Here is a 27,686-nt window from a genome sequence, read left to right as displayed (position 1 = left end):
CCCTGAAAAAATAGTATTTTTATTTTCAGAGTTATCATATTCCTACACAGTGGCATCTTTATGTATCTTGCATTAATTCTGGTGTTTCCTGGATGAAGAACATAAAAGAATTTTCCCCCATGTCCTATTCTGTCTTGAACTACCACTAGACATACCTCTGTCAGTTTGCTTGTTTCCCTTGTTTGTACATCCAGTGTATAACAGGTTTAAGTCCTTGCCCTTATTCTCATTATCCACAGAGCTGATCTACCATGCTGGTAGAGCAACACCATTACTCCCTGCCTCATAACCTGTCCTTTTTGAAGATCGGCTATTAAATATTGAACCAGGTTCAAAAAGGTATGCAACCCTATTGTCCAGGATCTTAGGATTTCAGAAGTCTTGTGTTGTCTTTAAAGCAGATGGACTGTGAATTGTGAAGATGAATGAGGATGAAGGAATTGTGAATTGTGAGGATGAATGAAGAAGGAAACCCTTATTTTTTTGTCTGCCCAAAAGTGAGTGCTGTTATTTGTATGTTTTTGCAAAGACTTTATTTGCATATAACTCTCCTGTTTATTATTCTCACTTTGCTCAAATAGCATGGAAGCAACCAGCAAGGAGAGAGATTGTCCAGAGTTGAATCAATCAAGATATAAATGTCACTGAGACCTATCTATTGGTCTGGAAGAAACACAGTGAAAGACAGTTTCATTGAGAATATTAAAGATAGTGTAGATCAATTATCCATAAAGTTTACTTTTTAACCACAGCTTTTGGAGCTTAAGTAACACTTGGAAGCATTCATGCAGAAAGTGTCTTTGGTCTTCTACAAGGATCAAGATTTAACCCTTTCATTCTCTGAGTCACACTTATTAAAGCAATCAATCCAAGTTCTTTTTATTTTTTTTTAAAAAGAGAGAAATGAACTCCTTAGTTATTAGGAGTGGAGAATAACATGGGTTACATTTTTGCTAACCCTTGAAAATTAAGACAACACAGTCTTATTTTTAGATATTTTGTATATGCCTTATTGCTTCCCTTTAGTAGTTGTCCAGATCCTTAGTACTATTTCTCTGTCTTAACCAAAGCAAGCTTTTGAATTGTTAGTTTTTTCTTACTTTTTCTCACCAAGAATAAACTATATTGTTAGTCTTTAGTTCAGGCAGAACCAGAATCTACTGGTGGACAATACTGTAAAATAAAATAGCAGCTGAAGGAAGCAGTAGTCTTGTTTAACATTCATGACTTTTATTCTGTCAGTGCTCTTTCAATTCCAAAGTTCAAATGCAGTTTGAATGACAGTGGCCTTTCTACTGGAACCATAGATCCTTTAACCCATGTGAATTCATGAACTGTCTTGGGTGGAAGTTTACATTAACCCCTATGGCATAGCAGTGACTTTTCCTCAGTGTCAATTTGTTCTGGCTATTCCCTGAAGACCCTGCATGCATGCACCATTTACTCATCATCAAATAGGACAGAATGCATTTGTGCAAAACTATCAGATTGATTGTTGACTTGGATTAGAAGGACCACAATTCATAATTGTCTTCATTATACATTCAGATAACTGTATATTGAACATTTATATATTTTGTCAGGGCAATTATCATTACAAGATGGAACCCAAGAGACATGTTTCAAGACATGTTGCTAAAAAGATGTCATTCATTATCTTTTTTTTCCATTTACAATGGCTTGCTAAATCTTTCATCAATACTACTAATAGGTTAATAATTTCCACTATAGCTAAATGTCTATGGAGATTCTCAGTCATCCAGGTCATGGTTGCGCCAAGGTGCTTTGGGGATGAACACCCTTCAAATAGCGTGGAAGTATGAATGGATTTCCAGAAAAATTGCAGACTACAGGAGCCATTTGCGCTTCAATTTGAGATGGAGACAACACAGACTCATCCCCAACAGCCCGTGCCTGTGTTCAACAGCAAAGGGACATAGTCAGAGAACATCCTGCAGAAAGCAGAACTCTAATTTCTCAATGAAAGAATAAGATGAGCTGAAATCACTTTTAGCAACAGAAATATTAGAATAGGTCACAGAATTTATAAAGAAGGCACAACTAACACAACACAACAAGAGCAAAGAATGACAAAAAGGCAAATTTTCTACCCTATAGCTTAGACAGGAAAAACATACAAAACAGAAAAACCAACCCAGATGGACCATGGCATGTCTTAGAAAACTGATCAATGGGTGAGAAATCTGCCTGACAGAGAGCTTACCCAAACAAAAAATTATGTTTTGTTCACAGAACAAACTGAATTTTGCAGTAACACCAGAACAGCTACAATTGTAGATTTCTTTACTACCACAGAGTCAGTCATCAAGAACAATAAACTGGCAGAACTAGAGGCATAACAATTAAGGATGAAGGTATCTGCAGTCCTTGCCCGTGCCAAAACACCCCCTTCCAACTTCACAATTCAAGAAAGTAGAGCATTGACATCCCTAGGAAGAGATCCAAATATCAAAATCCTGCCAGCTGATAAAGGAAGATGTGCAATCATCCTGAACACAATGACTACAAGGCTAAAGTGAACAGTCTTCTGAAGGACACAGCTACATATGAGACTCTGAAGAGAAACTCCATGAGCAGTTACAAGAAAAAGGTGATTGATTTCTTGCAACACCTACTGAAGGACAATACAATTGACAAGCCACAATGTTACCGCCTTTGCCCTGGAGAAGCTACCCCTGCATGTATGGACTCCCAAAAATCCATAAGGAGGAAACTCCACTCAGACCAATTGTCAGCAGCATCAACTCTGTCACCTACAACATTGCAAAACATCTAACCACCTTATTAGGTCCTCTAGTTGGCAACACCACCAATCATATCAACAATTCACAGGACTTTGCCAGCAAAGTATGGAAACTAGAACTGGATCTGGATGAGACCATTGTGTCCTATGATGTGATTTCCTTCTTCTTCTGCATTCCAACAACCGAAGCTCTCACAGTAGTGAAGAAACAAGTGCTACAAGGCAGCACCCTAGGTGACAGAACCAACCTCAGCCCAGACCACATATATGCCATGCTGGATCTCTGACCATTACCTATTTTAAATAAAATGAAGGTGTGTACAGACAAAAACACAACTATGCCATGGGTTCACCTGTGTCCCCCCATTGTGGCCAATCTCTATATGGAAGAGGAAGAAACCAAAGCCCTAGACCACAGGAATTCCATCCACTCACTGGTATAGCTATGTGGACAATACTTGGGTCAAGATCAAAACACAGGAATTGGAAGTGTTCAACAAACATATTAACTCTGTGGACAGATACATCAAATTTACATGGGAAGATGTTTAGGAAAATAGTCTAGCCTTCCTGGACTATGCCATACGCATTGAGGAGGATTACAGTCTTAACATTAAAGTTTACAGAAAACCCACACAGAGAGATCAATATTTACATCTCACCACCCACTGGAGCACAAAATAGGGATCTTCAAATCACTGAGCTAAAGGCCTGTCTACCAGCAAAGATGGGGGAAAAAAAAACTGAAACACTTCAAGGAAGCCCTCAGAGTGTGTGGTTATCCCAAATCCCCCCAAAAGATCTTACACCTCCTCCATAACAGACAATGAAGAGAACAATAAATGAAGCAATGTTGTCATTCCATATATTGCAGGAATATCAGAAAAGCTCAGGAGAATCTTTAGCCAACACAACATATGTGTATACTTCAAACCCAAGAACACACTAACGCAGAAGCTTGTTCACCTCAATGATAAAATACCCAAACACAAACTGAGCAATGTAGTATATGCAGTACAATGCAGTGAACCATGTGCAGATCTGTACATTGGAGAAACGAAACCACTTCATAAGTGCATGTCACAACATTAGAGAACAAACCTACCAAGACAAGATTCAACAGTCCATCTGCATTTAAAAGACAAAGGCCACTGTTCTGAAGACAGCAAAATCCACATTTTGGACAGAGAGTACTACTAGTTTGAAAGAGGGGTGAAAGAGGCCATCTATGTAAGAATTGAACAGCCCTCTCACAACACAGGGGGAGGGATACGACATCATTTATTTCCAGTCTACAATACTGGAGTCCTTTCAACAGTTCCAAGAAGGTTCCACAGCCATTTGCATGAGAGGAGGGAGAGGGAGAGGGAGAGGGAGAGGGAGAAAGAGAGAGAGAGAGAGGACAGGATATTCTATTACATGAAAACGTTTGATAACCTCAAGCATAGACAGTATGGCTTCATTGTATAAACTAGTGCACTGAGGCTTTTAATAGACTATATATACATCAACATTTTTGTAGTAATCTACCAGAAAAAATGTACCAGTTTCTATTAAGAGTGAACTAAACCAAACCAAGCCTATTGGGGAAGGAGAGGAAAGAATCAAGACAAATAGATTTTTAATAGTGCCCTATCAGTTTGCTTATATTTTCTTTTTATTTAACCATTTTTTAAAACTTTCCTTCATATTGATTCCAAAGAAAAAAATGAGTTGTACCAAACCCAAGTCTGGCAAAAACTCTACTTATCCTGATGACAAGAAGATGTCTCTAGGAGACATTGCATCCTGCAGCGCTACAGCCACTTATGTATACGCAACAAAAATGTCCAAACAGCCACCAAAGTTTGAGGTTAGGACTCTCTCCAAGGCCAAACATTTTAAAAAAAGTTTTTGAAGAGACAGCCAATTTCATTCCTTCCCTCTCTCTCACTTACACCCACTACATTTTACAATGGAAAACAGAAATTCGGAAGTAATTTGCAATGAGTCAACTCATAGAAATGTTGCTGGCAGTGTCACACGTCCACATAGTATGAAATGTACTTTGCTACCTCAGCTTTTAGAAAAGGGCAGGACCTGCTTGTTTTTCCTGGAAAAAAATGATAACCTATAAGGCGTGGTAACAAGATCTGATTAAATGAGCATATTTTTCATTATAACCTCAGGAGAATGGCAGCAGGTGAGACCTGTATACCTGTATGATTATGTTACTCATGATACTATTTTGCAAGGGGCTGGGGCCTGTCTTCCCCAGACATGGAGAAAAGTAGTTTAGAGTGACATGCCAAAAGAACACACAGATAGGAAAGTCACAATATCATCAATATATGGAGAAGTAATGTTGGAGTTAATCAAATGAAGCTTGTTTCAGAAGAAGGTATAGAACCTATAGAATAAAGGAAGAAAAAGCTGTCCAAGGAACAGCATGCAGCCTGCCAACATAATTTTATGATCCTTGAGCTCTTTTAGAAAGGATGAAGTCAACAAAGTGGCTTCTTCCCCCCACCCTCGCCATTTTTTCAACTAGTGGGTGGGTGGAGGTTAAGGAATAATATGGATTCTGTAAGCTTTACTGAGGTGTGCAATATGGCCTCCATTTCACCCATTAAGGTAGTTCCTGCCCTCATTCATTTTTGGAGTACAGGATGTGGTATATCCAGGAAGTTCTAGTATGGCTCTCTGGTTAAGAGAAGTTGCTCACTCTAACAGAGGATTTGTAAATGAAAAGAAAACTCAAATGGCAGGAGTTTTCTCACTTTGTGGAGCCATGACTCCTAAAATAATTAAAGAATTTAGATAGTTTCTCCCATTTTAATACAATTATGAAATTCAGAAAGGACTTCTATTCTACCTGGAGAGGTTGGCTGCTAGTTTGCGTAAGCAAAGCAGAATGTAATCTGGGAGCAATCCACCTAGCCTGGGCAAGCCAGGCTTGCACACAGGTTTCTACTGGTTCTGTCCACCTATGTAGAACTGGTAGCTCTGAAGAGCAGCAGACATAGAACCGGTTCTGTGTCTGCTGATGTTTTTGCCCACCTGCCCACCTGAGCTCTTACCTGATCTTTTTTCCTGAGTTTTCAACTTCAGCTGCCGAATGAGGCACAGCTGCAGTTAAAAAAGCAGGAAAAGAGGGCTGTTTCAAAGACTGCTTCTCTGCACGCAGCGTGCTGATGACGATTTACAGGCGCGCAGCTCACAGCATGCAGGGAAGCTTGTAAATCCCGAACCGGTAGTTAACCCTGTCGTATCCCACCCCTGCTTACACACTAAATTAATATGAGAAGTTGTTCTTGGGGATGGAACTCTTCTTCAACAGTCTTTGTACTTTGTACTGCAACAGATCAAACTTTCTTTGTCAACTTTGGCAAGGTTGAGGGGCCATTGCTTAGTCTCACCTTACATCTCTTTCAATGGTGATTCTTCCTGGAGTAGGATCTTGATGCATGCTGAACATGCTGGTCTCCTGACCTATAGCACGGTAACAAATGTGCAATGTTCAGGGTTGCTGGAATAGGCCTGCAAGCTTAATGCCAGGACCAAACATGATGCCATTCAGCAGGATGTCCAGGAAGAGCCAGCTTTGGAAGAAGGGAAAGATCAGACTAAACAACAGAATCTTGATCATGGTTGAATTGTCTTGAACAATGCTTAGAGTTGGAGCTATTCCAGGAGGCATTCTTGCCAAGGACCAAAGGCTGCTGAAAGAGACAGCCAACACCTGGATCTTAGGCAAAGTATGATCTTGTGCCAGCAAGCCAGCAAAAGCTGCTATATTGTATCTAGACAGAGTGGAAGTAAATGGAATGCCCCTTCAAATCTGGCCATCACCCACAATTAAGAATACCTGCCATATAGCAGGGGTGTCAAACTCAAGGTCCAGGGGCCAGATCCGGCCTGGGTGAAGGGGTGCTTAGATCTGGCCCACAGAGCCACCCTGGAAACAGTGAAGGACTGGCCCATGATGCCTCTGCCAGTGAAAATGGAGGTTGGGAGGGCCACGCGACCTCCATTTTCACTGGCAGAGGGTTGCAGGAGGCTGTGGCAGCCGGAAACAGAGCTTGCAAGAGCTGTGGGCAGACCACCCAAGCCAGAGGTGAAATTTAAAAATTTTCCCTACCGGCTCTGTGGATGTGGATCAGTGGGCGTGGTTTGGTGGGACTCAGTCTCTGAAAGGAAGAAAGCAGGTGGGTGTGGGTGTGGCTAAGCGATTCAATTCGTCCCTACCACCTCTCCGAACTGATTCAAATCATCCCTATCATGTCTCCAAACTGATTCAAATCGTCCCTACCATCTCTCCCGAGGTGGTGCAAGGTGGTTGAATTTCACTCCTGTCCCACGCTCCATTTTTGCTGGCAGAGGCTTGCAGGAAACCGTCGCAGCTGAAAATGGAGTTGGGAGCCCGTTTTCACTGGCGGAGCGTTAAGGCCACCACAGGTGCCCCCGACACAAATGACATCATGCTGGCCACTCCCATCCCAGCCACACCCACCCTGCCCCCCAACATCAAACACAGCCCTGATGCGACCCTCAATGAATTCGAGTTTGACACCCCTGCCATATAGGAAAGGTTAATAGCTTAAATGTTGGTGTTGGCACATAGCCAGGAAAGTACAAGCAGTAACAAATCATGGGGCTTAGCATACAGGGAGATCATATCAAATCAATTCTCATAGCGAATGCTTCAAACCATACTTCTTTTGTATTAAACATTCTTTTCTCCTTGCCATTCTCCTTACACATATCATTAAATCCCCCAAGCACTGGCATATGTACTTGTATATGAACAATGTAATGGACTTGAATTATCTCCGTCTGTCAGAGTGGTGCATCCTTTAAAAATGATTTGACAGAAGTGCTTTGGACATAATGTGAGCACATCTCTCTCTCTCTCTCTACTATTCATATAAGCTCTTTCTGGGATGATCCTAGAAAAAATGCCATTGCTTTAAGAGTTGCATTAGATACACTCCTGTAATGATTTAATTACTTTATTAATTGATTTATTCAACATATGGCATACAATGTCAGAACAATCTACCCAAGCTAGACACAATGAAAACTAGAACTAAGGAGAAATTTGCAGAAAGAACAATTAATCAGTGGAATGACTTTCCTCCAGACATTGTGAATGCTCCAATGCTGGATGTTTTTAAGAAGAGATTAGACAACCATTGAGTAAAATAATCAAGAGAAATGATGATTAGGAATTTCTCAAGTCTGAGAGGTGGAGGTAAAGGCAAGAATCCCATATCACAGTTTTGCTCATTGCCTTCAAACTGCTCAAATTGTCCATGAAGTCTAGATCAGCTGTTCTTAAGATTGTGATTAAAAAAAAAATCTTTTTTTTAAAAAAAAGTTTACCTACCATGCAATGGTAGTGTTCATAGTAGTAGGAATTTTTATGCACCATGACTCAGCTGCAAGTCTACCACTTTGCTGTTATTGTAAAATCTCTGTAAGACATAAATTGTGTACGATAAAAGTGACTTGTATTATGAAGCTTTCAATATTTTTGTGTGGTTTTTGTGCAGGAGTTTCCTGATATTTGAAAATTATTTCAAGGATTTCCCCAGGATAAAATAGTTAAGAAAGGCTCATCCTATGCCAGATGGGCTTATCCATTATATGGGATTAATGACAAGGCACAAAATTTATACCGAGATGATCTACATTTATTATTATTTCTGATTGACATTGCGCTAAGATGTAAAGACAGAGTTCATAATATTTCTCCAATCCTCTCCCCCATAGTCTTGTGAGAATGGCAGAGAAACAATAATTGTTTAGTTGCATATTCCAAACTTAAAGGCGTGACGCTTTTTTCAAGGTTTCATAAGGATGTATTATGAATAATAAAAATTAAAATTGCTATCCAAAGGATTACAGCCAATGTAATATTTGATAATATATGTTAATCTAACAAATTAGTTGACTGAATGCCAACTTTGTTTTCTCTGAGGTAAAATCATGGTTTATACAGTAGTCTTGTTTATATTTTCATAGAAATGGCAAATCTGAATCTCAGGCATACTTCTAAATCAATAGGCATTGAGTCAAGCAATGGATCAAACCGAACTCACATATCCCAACTATACACACACACATCAGTAGTGGGATTCAAATTTTTTTAGTACCAGTTCTGTGGACGTGGCTTGGTGGGAGTGGCATGTGAAGGATACTGTAAAATCTCCATTCCCTCCCCACTCCTGGGAGAAGGTTACTGCAAAATCCCATTCCTTCCGCACACCCACTAACCTGCTTTCCAGCTCCATTCTCCTGTGCAGGGTAACAAAAGAAGACCCAGACAATCAGCTGGGACTCGGGACACAGAGAATAGATGGGGGCAGGGCCAGTCAGAGGTGGTATTTGCCGGTTCTCCGAACTACTCAAAATTTCCACTACCGGTTCTCCAGAAATGGTCAGAACCTGATGAATACCACCTCTCTCTCTCTCTCTCTCTCTCTCTCTCTCTCTCTCACACACACACACACACACATTTTTACCTGGAGTAATTATGAAGAGTGTCATTTATTGGAAAGCAAAAGATCCAGTAATATGGGTTTAGAGTGGCACTTTTCAGAAAACAATAGTTTGATCACTATAAAACTTCCAAAACTTCCCCTTACATTTGATGAAATTCTACAAGCTCAGTTTAATTGTTTTCATTTATAATTCAAACATTAATATTAGAAATGAAATAATCTAGAATGCTTTCTTGGTACATATTGCATATTACTAAATTCATCTGTTCTATTTCCATCAGGAATACCTGGGTAAACAAGCTTTTCTATCTAAGCAAAGAATTTGCGCGAATAATTCTGCCACAAATTAAGACACACACACATGCACGGACACACATTCAAAGCTTTACAAACAACTGGAAATTTAAACACTGAATATCAGAAATATTACCTAATGAATTATGCATTTTGAGTTTAAAAAGATATCATGTATTTTTGAGGTTATGTATAAGTGGCATTTTAAAACTAACTTAATATAGTTTTAAATAGGTTTTAGACTAGGTTTTTAATTATTATTATTATTACTTTAATTATTTTAATTTTTAAATACTGTCTAGTGTGATTGTAATGTGGTGTTTGGGGCACTGTGCTGGAGTAGCTTTCAAATTTCATTGTATTTTGAATGCAGTGACAATAAAAGTATTCCATTCTGTTCTATTTTTGAGGTTAATTCAATATTTAATATCTCAAATCTGTTCTTTTACCTAAAGAAAGAAACATTTCGTAACAATATTTATCAGGCACAGATTCTTAATGTATGGTATGTGATCTGAATAATTATGAATAGCATTTTGAAAATCCAAAGCATTATCACTGAAAAGTACATAGTACAAATAGCAGATGTCAAACGAACAGAAATTCTATGTTCAGAATCTATTTTTACCTGCAAGAAGAGGTGTATTTTATTCAAGTTGCAGTGATGAATTAATTATGTGACTTATTAACACTTTAAAAAAGCATATAGACAATCTCTCATTTAGACTACTGTAACATCCTCTACACGGGGTTGACCCTGAAGATCATTTGGAAACTTCAACTGTTGCAGATGCAGTTGTATAAATGGTGCCAGATACATGGCATATGTAATGCCACTTTTACGTGAGTTGCCTTGGTTACCAGTGTGTTTCTGGGTGCAATTCAAGGTGCTGGTGGTTACCTTTAAAGTCCTACATGGCTTGGTAGCTGAGGAATTGCATTGTTCCAAATGCAAGTCTTGTTGCATCTTGTTGCTAGATCAACTAGATCTAGCAGGATGGGCATGTTGCAGATCCCATCAGCCAAATAGTGGGGAGTAGAAGACTGGCTTTTTACGCAGTGGCCACTGCTCTATGGAACATCCTCTCTTTAGAGATCAGAATGGCTCCAATCCTGTTAGCCTTTCGTAATAACCAGGCTATGAGCCACGGTGGTGCAGTGGTTAGAATGCAGTACTGCAGGGCTAACTCATAGCCCACTCCTGGAGTTCAATCCAGACTGGCTCAAGGTTGACTCAGCCTTCCAAGTTCCATCCTTTCGAGGTTGGTAAAATGAGGACCCAGATTATTGGGAGCAATATGCTGGCTCTGTAGACCACTTAAAGAGGGCTGTAAAACACTGTGAAGTGGTATATTGCTATGTTTCTGTGACTGGGTGAATGTGAAGGTGGCCCTGTTTCCTGACTGTATATGACCTATGTATATTTAATCTGGATGTTTTACTCTTTTTATTAGTTTATTGCTTTAAAATGTTTGTAGTATTTTGATTGCAATATATTTTTTGAATTGTAAGCCGCTCAGAGTCATTGACTGAGATGGGCAGCTATAGAAACTGAACAAGCAAGTAGGCAAGCAAACAAATGAATTCACAGTCTAAAACAGCTATGTTTTATTATCAAAACCAGTGGGATGCAAAAGTCAATTGGTCTGGGTTGTGCTTGAAATTAAAACGTGTTACAATGATAATGTTGCTCAATACAAATCTGACATTATTTACTGACAAAACCAGAAACGTACAGAAAACATTGAATATCATAATTGCAAAAATGCAAGTAGTTTCTTGTTAGCCGTGGATGCCAAATTAAGATGTAACTGAATAAGGAAACGTCCTGGTTTCAGGAAGAGTAATCCTCTGGATCAGATGAATCATAACTCAGTTCTCTTCCTGTCCCCGATGTATGTTGTTGTATATGAGAAACAGGATAGCATTTTGATAGATCAGACTTTTTTGGCGTTTCAGTTAACTCTTGTGAATATTGGAAGGGGAAGAAAGAGTAGAAATAGGATCTATCAGAAATGAGGAATGCCAACAACAGAGTTCAGGAAGCAGATTTACTATTGAGCACTTCATTGTTACTGTATTTCTACACTATGAGGGAAAACCCTCAATGCAGCACATGCCAGAATGTTTGGCCTGAAGAAAATGTTCTCTAATCCCTCTTTAGCAAACTCAATCTTGGATGGGCATGTGCTAAGATAACACATGCATGTTCTTTCTTTGCCTCCCTGGAACCTCAGACATTTAGCGTCTTCGTGCAGTATGGCCTAAGAGAATGGGAAGCACACATGTGTCTTCTATAAGCAAGGTGGCAGGCTTCCCTCACTACAAGCCCCAAGGCAGAGCTCTATTTGCATTTTCACTCTGTTCTGAATGACATAGATGGCACCTTGATGTTTTATGTAAGTTACAACAGTGCAGGAAAGATCCAGACTTTTCTCAGTTTTTCCCAGTTCTCCACCTATCATCAAGGAAATTAGGAATGCAAAGGTGAATGTCAAAATCGGCACTGCCAGATCCGTCCTAGGAGCATGGCATTAAATGTTGGATATATTCAGCTGGTGAAATGATCAGGAATGATACAACTTTTTTTCTCTATCTGACCTCAACTGATCCATGCTAGATCAATCTACAGAGAGTGACAGTAACAGAATCTTTTATTGGGTCATTTAAATATATATTTCTTTTATATTTTATTATTTTTCTTCTCATTTTAACCATATAAACTGCCCAGAGTCATTCAGGAGTGAATGGCCTTCCATAAACAAGCAAACAAGCAAACAAACAAATAAATAAATTTCCCAGAAACTGGGTGACTTGGTTTAGATTTTTTTGTAAAAAAAAAAAGGTAATTATCTTTGGCATCATAGATTTTAGACTCTGACCTTTCTCTGAAAGCTGTATTCCCAAGATTCAGATATTCAAAAATAGTATTGGGGGGCATGAAGATTTGGTTAAAGAAATTAACATGCATATGTACCAAGGTCCTCTATTGGAGAAACTAAACAAAATATAGTTTTTACCTTAAATTTGAGGTGCCAGGTTCATTTGATTTTAGAGAACTTCCTATCTTAATATACATATATCTTATTATCATCTATCTTTAGTATCACACATAACATTTTCTGTATCTTACATAAACAGTATCCTATACTGTTGTTGGAAGAAATGTCCACCCAGATTTAGTTCCAAGTGGGGAGAAAGACACTGGAAACATGGAGGCTATTTGGAAAGATGGTTTAATGGTGGACAGGACTACATGGTTTGAGCACATGGGTGAGAGAGAGAGTGAAATTTATACCCTCTCTTGGGCTTTGAACTTGCTTCCTGTTCCTGTGGGAAGGGCATAAATTCTGATTGGTTGTCAGACTCCCATGGCGCCATGCACGGCAGAGGTGGTATTCAGCAGGTTCTGACCAGTTCTGGAGAACTGGTAGCAGAAATTTTGAGTAGTTCAGAGAACCTCTGACTGGCCCTGCCCCCATCTATTTTCTGCCTCCTGAGTCCCAACTGATTGTCTGGGTCTTCTTTTGTTGCCCTGCACAGTGTAATGAAGGTGCTTTGGACAATTCCTATTATGGCTTAATGGCTTTGTCCTGGTTTGGATCTTGAGCGAGGGCTAATCCCATCACTCTGGAGCTGAAGGTCTTTTGTCTTGTAGATAAGCTGGCCTGGCCCTTCTGGGGTTATTAACAAAGGCACAGGCTGCTTTCCAAGAGCATGTTTCTCTTTTTCTCATCCAGGGAGGTATAATATTCTGCCTTTTTAATATTTCCTAGAATATTTCATTCTTCTAGGAGAGGAGTGGGTGCTAACTTTCTACAATGTAATTCAAATCAGCTTTTTAAAATTCTTCTTGTGTGTATATTCTTTATTCCAATACAACTTCTGCTCTCCCCAACAAACCCTGGTCAAAGCCACTTGACACATGGTTCAAGGCAGGAGACCCAGAGCATCAAGGCGGGATTGCAACCGTTCCTTTTCTCCTATCAAATGCCCCTTGGACTTCTCATGCTTCAGGTCTTCAAAATGTTACCAATGTTCAGTGCTCTGTTGAAGCTCACCCTGATAGGTAAGCAAGTTTGGCTTCTCCATCAGCTCCAGGCTGCTCCATTGTCAGTTCTCTGGGCTTTTATGATCACCAACTCATGGTAACAGTCTGATGGACTGTTATCAGTGCCCTGAGCAGGGGTGGGATTCTACCTGGTGGGACTGGTTCTATAGAACCGGTTGTTATGATTCTGCCCAGTTTGGAGAACTGGCAAATTGCACCACTGGCTGGCCCCGGCCCTCCCCGCCCCACCCACTCACTCCTTACCTGGTATGTGGGCCATCAAACTTGCCTGCTAAGTTGCTATTTCTCTTCTTTTTCCCCCCGACCATCAGCTGTTCTGCTGTGCCAGGAGATTTAGATTAGCTAAAAGGCAGGATATTAGATTTCTTGCTTTCTAGCTAACCTAAAAGCAGAGCTGAACCTTCCTTAGGACTGAAGCTTTTGTTTTTCAGTGCAGACTCAGGTAGCAGATTGCAGATATATAGATCTCTAAGTGAATCTGTGATCATGTGAGCAACTCAATCTGCCTGCATGCATTGCCTGATTTGGGGTAAAAATTGTTCTTTTTTAAATAAAAATAATAATATTTACATAAATATTTACAATAGTTACATACCAGCCATACCCAGCCAGTCATATGACCACCAAGCCACACCCACAAATTAGGCCATACCCACAGAACTGGTTGTTAAGAAATTTGAATCCCATCCCTGGCCCTGGGCTGTCCTGGGGTAGTGGCAGCTAGTATCCAGAGTCTCCTCTTCTCTGCCAGTGCCTAGGTTGCAAGCTGGTGCTCAAGGTTTCTTTCAATTGCCAGTGTTCTTGAACATTCAGGGGGGCTGAACGGTGTCCTGCGGTTGCCAGCTTTTCCTCTAGCTCAGGGTGCCCCATTTTAACTTTCACAGTTCTCTCATTGCCTCTTTTTTCCAGCTCTTTTCCTCCTCCTCCCTTTTTCTCCCTTCTTTCTACCTTGCCATAGTTGACAGATTACTTCTTTAAAAAAAAACAACTGCTCATCCAATCTTCGATGACAGGTCCCTTGAAGATAAAAATGAGCCCTGATAGCAGAGTGGCTAGAATGCAGTATTGGAGGCAGACTCTGCCCACAGCCTAGAATGCAATTCTGAGTGGGATCCAGGTTAACTCAGCCTTTCATCCTTCCAAGATTGGTAAAACGAGAACACAGACTATTGGGACCAATATGCAAATGCACTGTAAACCACCCAGATAATGCTGCAAAGCAATATGGGGCCGTATATAAGCCTAAATGCTTTTGCTATTGCTATAAAAAGGAAAAGGGACGGAAAAGGGAGATTTATGTGCCATAATTGCCATGGCACGTAAGTCTTTCCACAGAATATAGGCGTATCTTTTGCTAATCTATTCAGCGCAATGATTTTTTTAATGAAAAGAAATGCTACTGATTAAAGCTGTAAATAAGTCTTCATACTTAAAAAATAAGGCAGAACAGTGCCCATTCAGAGGAAACATCTACTGGATGTAGTCCAAGTGCCCTTTCTTCAAGTGGCTATACAGGGGTCTATCGGAATCCGATGAGCAGGACATAAGGATAAAATCATTTTCCACTTAGTAGCTTAGTAGCAGGCAGGTTGCTTTTGCTCCTAGAAATGGACATTTGACTATTAATAGCTGTATACCAGTGGTGGCTAATCTTATTCGGCTCCTGTGCCGATAATTGCAAGTGCCAACATCCAGAAAGCAAGGCATGCTGCCCCCCCACGCCCTCTGTGCATGCGTGCGTGCCCCCCTCACACATTGTGCATCTGCGCATGCGTGCGTGATCCCCCTCATGCACTGCACATCTGTGCATGCGCGTGCGATTCTTCCATCATACGTTGTGCGTTTGTGCATGCGCATTTGTGCGCATGCGTGATCCCCCTCACGCACCGCATGTCTTTGTGTATGTGCACACAATTCCCTCAGGCATCTTTGCGCATGCGATTCCCCTTTGCACACAGTGCACCTGTGCATGCGCACACGATCCCCTCATGTACAGTGCGCCCCTGTGCATGCATGCCAGGTACCCGACAATCAGCTGTTGGGCAGCGGCGTGCCCACACATGCGTAGTCGGGCTCTTCTGGGTGACCTCTTGCGTGCCAGGGGAAATGGCTCTGCGTGCCACTTCCAGCACGTGTGGCATAGCTTTGCCAACATGGCTGTATACTGTCTGAATTAGCCTCTTAAAGCTATTGTGTTTGGAATTATTATCACCTATAGCAAAATTCTGTAGATAATTTCTAAACCAGCTTGAGGCAAGAAATCCAGCTGGGTGATTTTGGGGCAGTCTGTCACAACCCCAATGATGAATGGTATGGAGTCGCGACAACTGAAGTTTGATGTGACTAAACAACCGAACCCCTTCCCCATTACCTCGAGGAGCAGACGTGACTGTTCTCAATAACGCTCCAATGATTGTTCCAATGACTACCTACGATGTGGAGAGATGACATCAGCATACGGAGAGGGAGGGGGCTGTGCAAGATCGAAGATTGACGGCTACAGATCGGAATGGCTAGAAGGATTCAGGGCGCGTGGGGGTGGTGATATAGTTAGGTGGTGGAGTCAGAACAGGCTATGATGGATTTGTGCCAAGGGTGTGTGGGAAAAACAGAAGGGATTGGGAATTTATATTGTGTTTAATTTAGTTTAAACAGTTCCGGATGTTCAGTAGCAGCGGCGGCCAGAAGATAGCTATAATTATTAGTTAACTAACTAATGAATGACATGTATAAATACAGCTCTGGCTTGCAATGCGAGCCAGAGCTAACTTTAATATATTTTGCTCGTTGTTACCTGCTGTTTTGGCACAAGAGGCAAATAAACAATTCACTAATCCTCAAACTTGAGTGGTCTCTTAACAGTCCTAACATCGGAAGAATAGCTTCGCCAACATGGCTGTATACTGTCTGAATTAGCCTCTTAAAGCTATTGTGTTTGGAATTATTATCACCTATAGCAAAATTCTGTAGATAACTTCTAAACCAGCTTTAGGCAAGAAATCCAGCTGGGTGGTTTTGGGCCAGTCATTCTCTCTCAGCCCAATTCACCTTACAGAGTTGTTGTTGTAGGGAAAACAAGAGGAGGAAGGATTATTGGATGTGATCAGTGACTTATTTATAAAAATAATAAAGGCAGTATATAAATAAATAAAATAAAACAACTTCACCCTCTACTGTATGCCATCAGAGGTGGTATTCAGCAGGTTCTGACAGTTCTGGAGAACCGGTAGCGGAAATTTTGAGTAGTTTGGAGAACCGGCAAATACCACCTCAACTGGCCCTGCCCCCATCTATTCTCTGCCTCCCGGGTCCCAGCTGATCGGCTGGGTCTTCTTTTGTTGCCCTTCACAGGTTAGTGGGGTGGGGTGGGAATGGAGATTTTACAGTATCCTTCCCCTGCCACGCCCACAAAGATATGCCATGCCCACCAAGCCATGCCCACAAAACCGGTAGTAATTTTTTTTGAATCCCACCACTGTATGCCAGGAATAATTTTATCAGTCTTTGTTGTGTCTCTCCCCTACCTGCCTATTTCTCAAAAGAGTGCTAACAACTGTATGATTGCAAGGAATATAAATCCTTCCATCTTCCACCATTCAGTCAGAACTGAAGAAGCTTCTTAGATAAGAAGTGAAATGTCTTCAAGAAAAAACAAAGTCCAGTTGCCTTTCGAAAAAAATACCTTTGGGACATCCATGAACTTGATGACTGAGAATCTCCATAGACTAAAAAGTTCTAAATATTTAATTTTTGTTCACAAATGAATGATGTGAATAATGTTCAGATCACCTTTAAAAATTATGCCATTTTCCTATTCACCAATGCAAGAGACAATAATATTTATTACGGAATATCATTGAAACCTACTTCCTCACATGTACTACAATTCCATTTTATTCACATGTTCAAACAAATAAGTATTAAATAAATAGATGTTCTTTTGGGGTCCAATTATGAAAGTAGCATTTTAAATACCTTTAAAGCACATTATTTCTCAAAGTAACCATAGCCTGAATGCTGAAAGGTGACATCATCTTGAAAATCAACAGCCTGTGAACCAAATATTAGACCCTCTAATGCTGTTTCCAAACTGTTTAAACATTAGGATAAGAACTTAGAAGACTTCTTTGTTGCTTTGTTTTTTTTAAAGTAATATTTGCCCAGCAGGAGTTGAAAGCTGCGTATGCGTGATACCCATCATGAGTGCATGCTGCTTTTTACTTATGGTAATTATCTAATAACCAATTGATTTCAGTTGCTAATAGGGCAATTTGTTAAGGCTCTTGAGACAAGAAAAGATTAAAGAAAACGGAATGAGCCCCATGGCTATTCAGAGATCACATTTATGAACAGTAGGGTGGCCAACAGCAGAATTTTCAGAAGTGCAGAAATGATGTCTTTCTGCCAGGCTAGGAATTTTGGCCATATCACAGAGAACTAACTATTATGTGAGGGCATCAGACTTTTCATTAAGTAGGTTCAATGCCACTTAATTTCAAAACCAACACTTTTGTCATTTGAACCCAGTGAATTCCTTTTATGTGATTAGTAAGGTTAGCTGCTGATATTAACAACCATTAGTATCTATATTGATACCCATTTACAATAGATGGGGGGAAATGTAATAGTCTAATGTGCAGACAACTGTCTGAAAACTGGTCTCCATCTATCAGAATGAAGCGGTTGCATGCTGAGGTAGGAAAATAGACTGCATTGCTTCAAACAGTAGGTATGCCCATGCATTTGATTGGTAATGTTTCTCTTGGGTTTAAAAAATGCATGAATAAAATTGGCCAATAAATCAGACAATAAAAAATGAGCACGCGAAAGACTACATTTGAACTTTTATTCTTGGCAGTTTTCTGTTTGTAGAGAGCTTTTTATATATGTATGTGTAGGTATTCTCAGCTGCCTTTTTATTTTTCTGTCACCCATTTATATTTATTTCCATCACTGTTTTAATTTTAAATTCTGCAGCTCACCCAGAGCTGTTTGAGTAAGACAAACAGCCATGCAAATTGAAAGAAATTAAAGCATTCAGAATTAAATAGTATCCGCCTATATGACTAGATATTTACAGGATTGTTTTGTTAATTGGTTTCACAAATATAGATTCATCTTGAAGACAACCTAGCTCTTTGCTCAAAAGGATTCATAATTAAATATCAGCCATGATAGTACACCAACTTCATATGATTTGAATTTCAATTGCCATCAGCTCCAGTAATTATAGGACCGAATGATGGGAGATACAGTTAATATATCTAGAGGACATCTAATTGGCTTACAATGTTAATTTAGTACTGGGAGTTCTCAGTTCAGATAAGCACTCAGCATCAAACCCCAGATGACTTTGGGTTACTAATCAGTATCTTTAATCTTACTTACATATTTGTTAGAGGAGTAAAATGGGGAGAGAAGAATCATGAATACAAAAATAAGGTAAGATTTTAATGTAAACGATAAACCATAACTTTCTGGGTGCCTAGATCCACCCGCAAAAATATTTCACTTAAAATATAACAATATATTCTGTCCAATATCACAACAATCCTGTGATAATAAATTTCAGTCTGCCTGAAAGAATATTTTATGAGCTCTGCAATTATCCCAAGAGAAAAGGAGAAGTTCTTAACGTTTTATGACCTTTTTGCTAGCAATTCTGACTCTATTCTTGAAAAAAGTGAAGAAACCACAGAATTTTTTTAACCAACACTGGAGGAAGTATTTACGACACATTTTCCCCTTTCTCAGAACCTTATGTGTGCAGAGAAGCACGTATTCAAATGGTCACACCGTGCCTTTAATTATTACGATTTAACATGTAGCAGATCCATTGGGCGCACTGGGATTACACAGCCAACTGTAGGCCATTGCAGAATCTATCCCAGAGATACATATTCTTTTGAAAAAGAAATCGAGAGAGACACTGCCATGACTAACACCTCCAAGAATACGGCCCTGTGGTTTGTATTCTGAATTCTGGAGTTAAACAAATGGTTGTTGAGTTCAGGACTATCTATACATTAATTGGAGCTTGCCACACCCTATTGTTTCAGGCTGTTAAGAAAGCCTTAAAGGGTAATTCAATTCTATTTAGCTAACAAAGAAAAAAAATGGGAATTTATTATGGATTTCCCAGTATAACATGTAGATTTTTCTAGATCTTTGTATACAATGTGAAACCTAACTAATGATTATAATGCTACATCTATTATTATTATTATTGTTGTTGTTATTATTATTATTATTATTGCCTTATTATCTCTTGGTTGGAGAATTTCAAATACACTTCTGGACTTAGCATCCTCTGTGTGTGTGAAGAGTAAACAAAGTCACACAATTCTGATAATCTTCAGGGAGGATGGGACTCATCCGTTCCCTCAGAAGCTGCAAAATTGATGCCTAATAATGCATACTTACTTACTTTTCACTTTTTTTTTCAATGCCCAAAGGAATGCTTTGTTTACATTTATATCATTTATTTATCATATTTAGAGATTACCCATCTTCCTCATAGAGCAACTCTGGACAGTATCTTTCCTTCAGTGTCCAATTACCTGTGTCCATCACCACCACTATCACTACTCCTGCTCCCCCTTCTTTTTTTGGAGGAGCAAGGGACATTCCTCTTGAAATGGAGGATGGGAAATCTCCAGGTTTGGTTTCAATTGGAGTTGGCAATTCTAGCTTTATATTCTCTTCTTTTTCCTCCTTCCTCTTCCTCTTCCCCACCTCCTCCTCCTCCTGCTCCTGGCTTTATCCTTTTCAGGTAAATATAATACTTGCCCAATACTGGGATGGATTACATTTGCACCCTTCCCACTGCGGTCATTCCAAGTGTGAAAACAGAGCAATGATTTACGTATAAAGGAAGTGGTTTCAACACACATTCTTTTCAGCGGGGGAAAAAAGGCAACTTTAAGACTTGTGGACTTCATCTTCCAGAATTCATTAGCCAGCTTGAATTCTGGAAGATGAAGTCCACAAGTCTTAAAGTTGCCTAGGTTGGAGAGCCCTGCTCTAAATTGTATAGGTAAGAAAATGAGTGTGCAATTTGTTCCACGTTAAGTTCTCATTTGCATAAAGATTTCCACTCCAGCTATTCAATAATCAAAGCATTTTTGATTATTCCTTTAGCTACAACAGGTGCATTGTTGTTGTTTATATTGTTTGGGTGCTCTGTAATCAGTGTTGACTCCTAGTGACTACCTGGGTAAGTCCCTGCAATTTTCTTGGCAAGATTTCGGAAGCGCCTCCTTCCCTGGGTAAGAGAGAGTGACTGGTCCAAAATCACCTAGCTGTCTTCGTGTTTAAGGTGGGACTAGAACTCATGGTCTTCTGGGTTCTAGCCTGGTGCTTATACTGAAGTAGCTCTCAAATATAAAGGTGCTCTTTTAAAGGTGCAGGAAACAATTGTAGTTCCTCCCTTTTGTTTCTGGTTCACAAACCATGGATATCATAGAAAAGATGATTGGGCCCCTAACACTGCTATCCAGAAAGTGCAACCTATACTCATTAACTTCCTGGGCAGTGAAGAATGCTTGGAAATGAAAAAGTAGTTGGTGTTAGCTACTTTTGCCCTTCAACTGAATGGTGTGTTGGAGACTGTAATTCTCCATACTCCAAGAGCTCAAGTGAGAAACCAAAGGCAATAGTTTCATCTTTCTAAGGAAAGGGCAGCTTCAACTCACTGGCTTCTTCCACATGATTAAATCCAGACAGGAAACAAGTAATCAGTTGATGTAGTCAGGGGTGATGTGATCAGGGGTGATCACTTGAGTCTTAAGCCTGCCCTTGATTCATTGCAGGAATCATTGGCACCAGCCTTACTTTGTTTTGGCTGTTACACATCTTCTATTCTCCCATCTTTTATCCTTTTACTCAGACCAACTAAAATAACATCTTAAAGTATGACTATTTCCATAGAAAATTACCACAACAGACAGGGATATTGAAAGTCCTGTCCCTTGCAGGCATGCATCCAACATTGGGATCCAAACTAAAGCTTCCACAGAACTTGGCCATCCAGCCTCTGCTTAAAGATATCCAGTTGATTTAAGTTCCATAAAAGCATATTCATCTGGTTTATCTGGCTTCCTGCAAGCCAATGTAATGACTCTGTCTCCTGACCTCTGGGATGACAGAAAGCAGTTCTTCGCCTTCTTTGGCCTGACGTATTTTCTACAATGCTATCAATGAGGAAGACTCTTAAGGAAATACTTTTGTACCTCTCTTGTACCCACATTAATTATTGGAAATTATTATTTATGCTATTAGTCCAGTGCAAAAATTAAAATTAGGGTTGGTTGTTTCACAAATGGTTGTTTTACCTCTGCCTGAACATCCAAAAGGTAATATATATTTTTTAAAAAAAAAGGGCATAAAAGAGTGAGGTCTGCTGTTGAAGCTCATTTCAAAACAGCATTTGTAAGTTTCACCAACTATTATTAGACAAAGAAATAACTTCTTTTCTGAAGTACAGATATCAGCCCCTTCTTTGTTCTTGCATACTGGACGAATGCTCAAGATACTTAAAAGGCTAGCAAATAAATATGCGCTCACCAGGAAACCAGAACCAACCCCTGAGCACCCAGAGTACCCCAAAGCTTCACATTCACAAAACCATCTCCATGTATTTTCAAGTTCATTGTTAAGCAGACAGCTGAACCAGCACTTAGCAATGGTGCACAATGGATATTCATTAAGGCTTAAAACATCCTAATTGAGTTGCCTGAGCATAAATTGTTGAAAGTGGCAGTGACCTTGGGACCCCCCCAAAAAAATCATGCTAGAGAAGAACAAGCCAAGATAACTTGGATGAAAAAGAATTAGACTGCTGATGTCTGAAATAATTCTGAGGTTGAACTTGACAATTAATTCAGAGTGGTGTGCAGTCAGTTTTCTAAAAATGAGTCTGAAGAATATGATAAGAATTAGGTTCAAAAGGAACTGCTGACACACTATCAGACCCAGACCCAGAATTAGTATTAAGATCTCAAAGATCTACTATAAATACAGAAATCCCACCTGCCTTTAATCCCGTTTTTCCAGTTCAGTTTTTAATATTTGCCAATATTTCCAAATGAAACTCCAAGCTGTATTTTTGTGCTAGGTGAACTGAATGGCATGTGTATTTGGTCTGATCTCATACAGGGATTGACTGGGAGTGTACTGGATGCAAACTAAACTAGGTGGCTTTGCGTGTGTTAAGTCTGTCTTCAAGTTAGCACTGACTCCTGACGACTGCCTGGACAAGTCTCTGTAGTTTTTCAAGTTTTTCCAAACTGGCTTGCCATTGTTTGCTTCCTAGGGCTGAGAGGGAATGACTGGTCCAAGATCACCCAGCTAGTTTCACCCTAAGCCAGCACTAGAACCCACACTTCCTATTTCTAGTTTGCTGCCTTAACTATTACACCAAACCTGATCTCTCAAACTGGGCACTATCCACACGGAATTTATCTATCCTGGTAAAACTGGACTGTCATGGAACCCAATCATGCGAATATGCATGTTCCTATTATCTCCTTCCTGGGACTGCATATTCTTGCCCTTGGTAAAATATTTACTGCGTGAAATGTTTGCGCTGCTATAGTCCCGGCATTATTGCTCCATCCAACAAGCAGATCATGGAACTACTCGCAGGCAGCCACCAATTTTCACCGTCTCCGGCTTGGGACAAGATGAAAGGAGTGAGGGTCTGGGGAATTTTTTTTTTTTTTCGGAGAAAGACCGGTTCCATTCAGGTGAACGGAAAAAGATCGCTCCAGCGCGCTTTCCAGGTTTTTTTTTTTGGGGGGGTGACTCACGTGGGACGTTCCCAACAAAAGAGAGGGCACGTACCAATCCCAGACTCCCTCCCTCTCCCTTGCACGTCCAGCACTGCCCGGGAGTTTTTCGTGCGCTTCGTTGGATCTCGCGTGTTCCGAGCCCGTGTCCCCGAGGGATGGCGAGGGAGGAGGCGGCACGAGAAGGAGGCGGGAACGAGGGAGGCGGGGGGGCAATGTGCCGCTCGCTCCCATTGGTACGTGTGCACGCTCCCGAGCGGCTTGTCCTCTGGTATCCGGTAGTGTGCGGCGAACATGGCATTTCCCGCACGGGGCCGGCTCGGGCAGGGCCACGCGCAACAGCAGCGGCATACTGTCGCCCTGGTAAGGCGATGCCGGCCGCCAGACGGATCTGACTTGCCTGCAAATGGCCTCGGGCAGGGAAGCAGCCGGGCAGCCTCCGACCGAGCTCAGTGGCGACTCAGTGGAAAGCATGAGGAAGATTTTCATCGGTCACCCCGAAAGCAGCGAGGATGGGGACCGAGCCGGGCGAAAGGAGCAGCCGGACCGGCCGGCGAGGGGCTCCCTGGGAGCTCTCCTCTCCCCCGGCAACTCGGGCGAAGAGCGAGTGGTCGAGGGCGCCTTGCCCTCCGGCCCTTCGCCTTCTAAGCGGGCGCCCGTGCGAGAGCACCGCCGAGATGCTCAGAGGCTAGTCTTACACTATATAGTGCCTTGCATGAACGCCTATGGCTTGTGCGTGGTAGACCATTTCCTGGGATCCCGGATAGCCGAGAAAATCTTCCAAGAAGTCCTGGCTTTGCACCTGAGTGACAAATTCCAGGACGGAGCCCTGGCGAGTCAGAAACTGGGCAGCAACAAAGCCATCCGCGGGGACAAGATCTTGTGGGTAGAGGGCAGTGAACCAGGATGTGAGAACATAGGCTACCTCCTGAAAAAGATGGATAAGCTCATCATGTACGCAGATGGGAAGCTGGGGCATTACAAAATTAGAGGAAGACACAAGGTTAGTAGTTTCAGTATCCAGGACTTTGTTCTTCACTTACTACCAACAACTTTCCCAAAGTTTCTCATCTCGCTGTCATTTGGAGTCTGAACTCTTTAGCTGTGACGTTCTGGGTCACTCTTGTATGTTTGTTTGTCTTGGCATTATTTTTCTCTTTTAAATACTTTCATCCGTTCGCTTTGTAAACTACAAGTTTAAGGATCGAATTCACACAAGATAATACGAGGTACACGTGATTGATTTCCGAACCGGACAAGAAAGGGTATTATCGCAACATCAAGAGCTCTCTCTCTCTCTCTCTCTCTCGTCTCACTACCTTTTCGGAAACATACAAATACACTTCATCGGAAATACATCTCGAAGATTTTTAATCAAAAGTTTCATCCTGTTAACTTTTTTTTCATATTATTATGCAGCAAGAATCGGTTGTTTTGCTTCTTCTTCTTTTAGATGGCATAGATTAAGATGCGGTATCCATTCGGTTAAAATCGTTAGGAGCCTTTTTGTGGATGCAGCATCTGCAACGAGGGCACTTCAAACGTGAAAATTAACCAACTAACCAACCAATTGTTGTGCGTCTGAAAGGCTTTGTCTGCAGAAAGTCAGGTGTGGAAAAAAAGGAGAAGCCGCCTTCCGGGGGAAAAATGCTGAGCACTTGTAAACTCAACCCCTCTCGGTTAGGTTCAGTTGCCAAAAGAAACTCCCCTGTCACTTGCGCGCTTACACCCTTTCCCTCCCGTTTGTTTACATTGGTATGTGACCCGTGCTAAAAGCGTACATGCTGGGGCAGAATTCCTCAATGGCGGAGACCACGCCCCCTCGGAGTGTGGTCTTCAGGCCTGCCAAAGCCCCAAGCCACGCCTCCTGCAGCCACGTGGCTCTTCGACTCCCCTCCCCCCACGCGGCAATTCCAACCGTGGATTGGGAGGGGCGCGGGGGGGGGGGGGCTGGAAGCGCCGTCCGAAGCCACACCTCATCTCTTCGTTGATTGGCTGCAGCCAGGCTCCCTTTTGGTTGATGTGTGGGCGCGCGGCGGCCGGGGCTCCACCCCACGTGCCGCTGGCTGTAGAAGTTGGGAACACATCCTGCACGTAGCAGACGTATTAATCAGAGAGGGGGCCCATCTCCTTGCCTTGGTAAATAAATTGGGAGTTTGCCGGACGTGGCTCCCCCAAAGAGGGAAGTGATCGTATCGGCCAAAAGGGAGAGGGGGGGTGTTGTTCACTTCTCACACTGATCTACACCGATAGCAAAGAGCTTCAGCAATTATCTGTCGGCCAAGGTGTTAACCCTTACAGTAGGTGCAAGGCAGCCCCCGGGGGTGGGGGGAGTCGCCCTTCATTCCATTCTCCAGCCTTGCTCGAGTGGCTGAGACGGTGACCGCTGGCTGCCCGGAAGACCGAGTATTATTACTTCAGCAAAACTTTTTTGAGCGCTCCGCTCCGTTGCTTTCCCTGATCAATCAACTCTTTCCTGCCTGGTGGCGGTTCTCCATCCCGACATCTAAGGGTTAGACATGCGTTAAACGAGCGGCCGATTCGTTTTGTTAGAATAAGAACCGATGCACGCTTTTGGGACCGATAGCTCGATTGCTCGTTTGGACATTATTTAGAGGTGAGAAACTGAAATCGCGTCCCTGAAATGCCATTGGGCGATATTATGAGGTTAGACTTGGAGAAAATCGCCCTGGACTACATTGTACCTTGTTTGCGCGATATTGGCTTTTGCTACTTGGACAATTTCTTGGGCGAGATAATAGGGGACTGCGTCTTGGAATGTGTGAAACAGATGCATTATAGAGGGGAGTTGCAGGATGGGCAACTGGCCGGCCAGCGCCAGGGCATCTCCAAGAGACACTTGCGAGGAGACCAGATAAAGTGGATCGCAGGCACCGAGGAAGGATGCGAGGCCATCAACTTTCTCCTGTCGCTGGTAGATAGGCTGGTAATGTTTTGTGGCAATAGATTGGGAAAATATTATGTCAAGGAAAGGTCCAAGGTAAGAGCTTTAAAAAAAAAAAGACGATGAATGTTTGACTGAAGGGCTTTATTTCATTCATTTCACTATTTCTCCTGGAGTTGGTGATCTTAAAGTGCCACATAGAGAGCCATTTCAGCCTTTCTCTCATCTTTTAAAACCTTGAACTTAACTTTATCATACAAATAAGATTCATTGTGATGTCGAAGTCAGTTTAACAAATTTTGTATATTTAAATATTGGTATGCTAATGAACGAATGTACAATTTGTGAAGTTAAGTTTAGTAACGATTATATTTAGTAAGTTTATAGTCTGAATGACAAATCTGCATATAGGCAGAGTATTTCTTTTGTTTGGGGTTTTTAAAAGTAGTTCTTGAACAATTGTAATACCAGCCCTGTAATAAATTTGTAAAAGTTTGCTGGTGCTGCTTTAGACAGCAACCTTATTTTGTTAAAGTTTGCAAAAGTCTGCTTCAACTAAACTTGAGTTTGCTCATTGTGCTCAGATATCAAGTGTTTATCAAGCTTCTTTAGCTTGTCTTGAGGGATTAACTTTGTTATCTTTCTAATTTATCTATATATATTCCAATACAGTTCACTGCACAACTGAATACATGAACAGAATTCATAGTAATTAATACAATAATTGATACTGCAGAATGTTTGTGCACAAGAGTTCATTTTTCTTGGTGTTTGAAGTTTGCTTTAATGTAACTCTTATACCACTTCAAATTTTTATTAACCTGTAAACAATGGGTGTTTACTTATAATAAGTACCTTGTAGTAAATGTGCTTAGGATTACTGACATAGAACACTCAGAGGTTCTTAGAAAGGTTAATAATAATTTATTAAATTTATTACAATGATCAAACTGTAACCAAAAGGCCTGCTGTAGTAGCCATAGTAGTATTTCCTCCCTTGCATCAAACTTTATTCATAAAGAATTTTCCAAAGCAAAGAAGTAGAAAAGTGAATTGTGTTACTTAAATGTTTGAACAAAATCATAATTGGACTCAAAAGCTTGTGTCTTTCTGCTAGTGACCGAATGAAACAGAATTTCTAAAGCTCTTTTTCTGTTAGTGATTTAGTCTACAGAATATAAAATTAAGCTTTTTAAAAGCTTCATTATTTAGGATCACAGGTGGAACTCTTGATCAGAATTTCATTTGCACATTTTTCTTTTTTCATTTTTTCTTCTTGACAATTAACATTCCAAAGCGACAAGTGTAGTAAGTACACTTATTGTGAACTAGATCCCACTGAATTCACTATAAAAGATGCTTAGAAGTATTGTGGACA

The 27,686-nt window shown here is 41.0% G+C and overlaps 1 protein-coding gene, 1 long non-coding RNA gene and 1 pseudogene across 2 annotated transcripts in view; 2 read left to right on the top strand and 1 right to left on the bottom strand.

Moving 5' to 3' along the window:
- The first annotated feature begins 455 nt into the window (after positions 1–455).
- Positions 456–6,398, top strand: LOC113438678 (uncharacterized; annotated as a pseudogene).
- A 494-nt stretch (positions 6,399–6,892) lies between these two features.
- LOC148128233 (uncharacterized) lies at positions 6,893–23,559 on the bottom strand. Its single transcript, XR_015741076.1, has 3 exons — positions 23,459–23,559; positions 8,133–8,220; positions 6,893–6,933 (listed from the first exon to the last, which is right to left on the bottom strand). It is a non-coding gene; the product is annotated as an uncharacterized LOC148128233 (long non-coding RNA).
- Positions 23,543–27,686, top strand: part of EGLN3 (egl-9 family hypoxia inducible factor 3) — a 49,728-nt gene continuing 45,584 nt past the window's right edge. Inside the window, exon 1 of the mRNA XM_026710948.2 lies at positions 23,543–24,406. Coding sequence (XP_026566733.1) covers positions 23,810–24,406 — 597 coding nt within the window. The 5' untranslated portion in view covers positions 23,543–23,809. The remainder of the gene's footprint in view (positions 24,407–27,686) is intronic.

Source organism: Pseudonaja textilis, chromosome 1 (assembly GCF_049901715.1).
Source record: "Pseudonaja textilis isolate UNSWEBS1 chromosome 1, rPseTex1.2, whole genome shotgun sequence".
In the NCBI taxonomy this organism is placed as follows: domain Eukaryota; kingdom Metazoa; phylum Chordata; class Lepidosauria; order Squamata; family Elapidae; genus Pseudonaja; species Pseudonaja textilis.
The sequence above is the reverse complement of the archived record's forward strand: the minus strand, read 5'-3'. Positions and strand labels throughout refer to the sequence as shown.